The sequence below is a fragment of the Pollicipes pollicipes genome, unplaced genomic scaffold (assembly GCF_011947565.3).
Source record: "Pollicipes pollicipes isolate AB1234 unplaced genomic scaffold, Ppol_2.1 Scaffold_6052;HRSCAF=7182_pilon_pilon_pilon, whole genome shotgun sequence".
Taxonomy (NCBI): domain Eukaryota; kingdom Metazoa; phylum Arthropoda; class Thecostraca; order Pollicipedomorpha; family Pollicipedidae; genus Pollicipes; species Pollicipes pollicipes.
Genome location: NW_023596805.1, coordinates 990,915 through 995,862, shown reverse-complemented (window position 1 = coordinate 995,862; position 4,948 = coordinate 990,915). Strand labels below are relative to the sequence as shown.

The window sequence follows — 4,948 nt, the reverse complement described above, 5'->3', positions numbered from 1 at the left end:
TATATATATATATATATATATATATATATATATATATATATAATTATGCAATAATAATGCCATCTATAAAGTGTGCGGACGAGATCCTACCGCTCGAGGTGAGACGTGCTCGCTGTTCAAGTCAGACTCGCTGTGCCCGCGGCCTTCCCGGTATTCGCGAACCTTTTGACAACTCTGACGAATGTGCTTCCTACTTGCCGTCTCCGCAGCAAGTAAGCTCAGATCTATTTATCTAACCACCACCGCGAGTCAATACGGGCTCGCCTCCTTAAAACCCCGCGAATGTGCCTTGTCCACGACAGTCGACTGCTGACTGGTCAAGAGGATCAGACTAGCTCGGCAGGTCTGTGTCGTGACATTCCACGCATGTAAAAGGGCACCGGACAAAAGTGTGCGTTCAGTGAGAGTTTGGAGGCAAGGTGGTGGGGTTCAGAGCTTTTGTAACGACCAAGGTTAGTAAGGACTCCGGCCCCCTTGGCCATCCCCGTAAAATGCTCCATCAAATTTGCCTTTTAAATATGACGGAGTTCAGTCCGGGTAACGACGAGCCATGCTCTTCAAAACACATATCTGTATTTCCTCCGACGCAATAACAAACCAACCCTCGCTGATTTCATCACCCACACATCAGAAACACAGCACGACCGTCGCGCTGCAGTATCAGAACTGGGAACCCCAGCTTCCCATCGCTGCCTACAGGTGGCAGTTTGCTAGCTGAAGCCCGGCGCGTGCAGCTCCGGGGAGCCGAACAGCAGCTTGCGCTGCGGCGGCGCGGACACCTGCCGAAACAGCACGTTATAAGAGTGATGCCAGCAGCGAGTGTAGAGCACCACTAATAGAAGAGATTGCGGGATACAGCAGATTCAGCACAAGCCTACTGCCGCGTAAGGGACGGGAACATCGCTGCCAACGCAGCGCAAGCAGACAACTATCTTCCGGACTAACGTAATCCGGCACATAATCCAGCCAATCCGTACACAAGACAAGCGCATCTCTGACCTAACGATGCTGCAGGCCATATGACCTTGGTAAGCAGCTTCCCAGGCTTATCGAGATCGCAGGTGACGTCCACATACATACATACATACATACATACATACATACATACATACCACACACACACCACACACACACACACACACACACACACACACACACACACACACACACACACACACACCACACACCACACACACACACACACACACACACACAACACACAACACACACACACACACACCACACACACCCACACACACACACACACCACACACATATATATATATAATATATATATATATATATATATATATATATATATATATATATATATGTAGATCTATAGATAGATAGATAGAAAGATAGATAGATAGATAGATAAATAGATAGGTAGATAGATAGATAGATAGATAGGTGAGCTATATACTACAGTTCACTTATCTATGCATCTATATATCTACCTATCCAAAACGTTACACCACACGTCCTGACCTCAGCCTGCTTGACCTGATTTCACACCACTTCACCAGGCCTTCTCCGCCTGCCTGACCTCCGAGCCCCCGGTCTGCTGCTGGTCTGAATGACCCGGCCTCTGAGTCCGACCCAGCGCCGACCACCCACCTTGGTGGTCTTCTGGAGCAGCTTGAAGAGGCCGGTACCCAGCGAGGTGGGCATGCCCATGATGATGCACTCAGACACGCCCCGTGATGAACATCCTTCTGGCCGTAGTAGGCCGCGTCGAACAGGTGGTCAGACGTCTTCTCAAACTGCTGCCGACAACCGACGGAAGGGGGGGGGGGGGGGGGGGGGCACCAGTCATCAGCAGACGCATTTTCATGCATTGCATTTTCTCGAAGGGGAACATGTCCATGCACTTCCTCGAAGGGGAGGGGAGGGGCAGGCGGAGGTCACGGCGGGTTCGGCGACCTCACCTTCGTGGGGAATCCTCACTGAGGGTATCGGAGAGGTCTGAGAGCTCTGCACATGGGAGGAGCCGGCGAGACTCACGCGCGCACGACTCAGAGGCTTGTGAGGTCCACAGACAAGGCGGCGCGCCGGGCGTCTGTTGTGGAAGATCGCCGGCGCCTTTCACCCGTCTTTCGACACCAGTGGGGCGAGCGACGCGTCTCAGAGAGGCTTCCTTTATTCCCGCCAAAACACAGATTGCCTCTGATAATCCCCCCCTCCCCGCCCCCGCCCGCCGAGAGGGGTATACCGCACCTCAGATAGCCTTTTTGCCTCTGGGCGGCAGGGTAAGTGCTGTCTTAACTAATCGCTCTTCGGCTTTCTTGCCTTTAGACGGTGAAATGCCATCTCCCATCCCCTGCATAAAATTGCACCTCCAGCACCACCTTTCCCAGTCTGCTACACCCCAACTCCAGCGATACCTTCATCCAAGCATTTACACAGACATTCACCACCCAATCAGCCTTCAGCGCCGAGGCCGCTGCCCCCGGTCACTCACCGACGCCAGCATGAGCACGCTCTCCTTCATCTTGGCGAGGCCGTAGCGGGTGATGCCCAGCACCTCCCCGCGGGAGCACATCAGATCGGCCAGCAGCATCACGTGCCGCCGGTCGATGGACATGCCGTGCGACTCCATCGTGTACTGGATCTCGTGGATGATGGTCGACCTGCCGCACGGCGTCAGGCGGCGTCGGCGGGGCCCGGGCGCCGGTGGGGCGTCGCGGCCGCCCTCCCTCCCGACATGGGAGCGGTCCGGGCGGCGGTGGGGGGTAAGCTCCACCCATGTCGGGAGCGAGGCGCGGCCTTCGCTCCCGACATGGGTGTGATCCAGGCGCCGGTGGGGTAAGCTCCACCCATGCCGGGAGCGAGGCGCGGCCCTCGCTCCCGACATGGGTGGGGTTCGGTCACGGCAGTCGATCACGCTGATGCGAGGCTAGAGGGAGCGCGCTTAACGCGCGTGGACTGTGTGCGAACGGTCGCTGCACTGTTCGCCATACGTGGATGTAAATGCTACTGTGCGTTCGCAACATGTGGATGTAAATACGCCATGTTGCCGTGCCGTGCGCGTCAGGCCGATAATGGGCGATGGGACCTGTCGGTGCAGGAGACAACACCACGCGCTGCGGCGTAGACGACGTACGCAATTCAGTGCCAGCTGGCCAGCACCGTGCCTGACAAATGGCGGGAGAAACCACACAGCGTGTGTGTGGCCATCTAGTGGCTTGCTCAAGATCGTTGTCAGGGGATGGTTGGTTGGTTGGTTGGTTGAGTACTTGGGCTTTAGGGCGCATCGGTTGTCAAGGCATGCGTTCGTAAACTTGCACGTGCACGCGTTGCTCTAGGCAAGCTATCACAATGGAGGTTCGCACAACTCATCGCATCGGCGAGTTCAAGACATCTGTCCACCAGTTTTCTTAACGCGAGCACCGTGCGAACTCATTGCGTCTGTAAAACCACACAATTGTGGCATGGGCTCAACCCAACACGAGCCTGCACATCTCCCCAACTGTCCTCCGCCGGCCGTCCTCGTCTGTACTCAGCCGTCCTCACCTATCCCTAACTATCCTCTGCTGGCTGTCCTTGTCTATCCCCAACTGTCCTCACATATCCCAATTGGGCCTCTGTTGGCTGGCATCCATATCCCCAACTGCCCTCCGCGGGCGTCCCCCCCCCCTGCCCCCGGCCGCCGGTGGTGTCCCCATCCGTCCTCTCCAGCCCTCGGGCGGCGTCCTCACCTGGCGGCCTCGATGCCGAGCGTGCTGTACACCTCGTGGGTGTTGTTGGAGGTGCTGGCCGTGCCCCGCACGCCGTAACGGTCGCCATCAACCTCGCGCAGGTTGTTGCCCTCTACGAACAGCTTGTAGCGCGGCGAGCCCTTCGAGTCGTCGATGGCGATCACGGCGCGCGCTAAACCGCGGCAGTCCCTGGCGCGCGCAGCGCCGCAGAGTCACAGCCGTGAGCACACAGAGCGCACAGTCACAGACAACAAGCTGTCAGCACACAGGAAAGAGCCCACAAAGGGTACTACGGGGGCAGGAAGAGCCCACCGGGAGGACCACAGAGGGCAGGGAGAGGCCCCACCGAGGGCCACGAGGGCAGGAAGAGCCCCAACCTAGGAACCACAGAGGGCAGGGAGAGCCCACCCAGAGGCTGAAAGGGCAGAGTAGAGAGAAGCCCATCAAGGGACCAATATGACAGAGGTCCCCCCCCCCCCGCCCCGCCGAGCGAATGCCATGGTCAACAACGCACGGGACCGCCAGTGTCGCAGCGTCCAAAACTGCCACCACGAGGAAAACGACAGGCGTTCTCACAGCCCGCCGCAGCGAACGCGCGTTTTTCCCACCACGCGCGCGCGTCCAGCTCCACCAGAACCCGCGCACCTCGGCCGCGCGCCACAAACGCCGCCGCGACCGGCGCTCGATCCCGCCGCGGACCGCGGCTCACCTTGATGACGACGAACGGCAGGTGCTCCTTCAGGCTCTGGATCTGGTAGTAGAGGGAGGAGCTCTTGCCGGCGCCGGCGCGCACCGTCAGGATGGTGTCGCTCTCCACCGTCACCGAGGCCGGCTTGGTCGGCAGCCGTGCCGTGCAGATGCTGCAGCGGCAGCAGCGTCAGTCGCCCTCCTCCACGCTCCCCTCCTCCTCACTCCTTAACACCACTTCCGGCACGCCTGGAGCTCCAGCAGCGACAGCCGCCCTCCTCCACACTCCCCTCCTCCTCACTCCTTAACACCGCCTTCCGGCACGCCTGGAGCTCCAGCAGCACCAGCCGCCCTCCTCCACACTCCCCTCCTCCTCACTCCTCAACACCGCCCTCCGGCACGCCTGGAGCCTCAGCAGCGTCTGCCGCCCTCCTCCACACTCCCCTCCTCCTCACTCCTTAACACCGCCTTCCGGCACGCCTGGAGCTCCAGCAGCATCAGCCGCCCTCCTCCACACTCCCCTCCTCCTCACTCCTTAACACCGCCCTCCGGCACGCCTG

The 4,948-nt window shown here is 58.8% G+C and overlaps 1 protein-coding gene across 1 annotated transcript in view; it reads right to left on the bottom strand.

Annotated features, from left to right (window-relative positions):
* Positions 1–554: 554 nt before the first annotated feature.
* The window catches only part of Polr3A (RNA polymerase III subunit A), a 72,991-nt gene continuing 68,597 nt past the window's right edge, over positions 555–4,948 (bottom strand). Inside the window, 4 exon segments of the mRNA XM_037228203.1 lie at positions 555–779; positions 1,621–1,701; positions 1,704–1,766; positions 2,465–2,633. Coding sequence (XP_037084098.1) covers positions 711–779; positions 1,621–1,701; positions 1,704–1,766; positions 2,465–2,633 — 382 coding nt within the window. The 3' untranslated portion in view covers positions 555–710.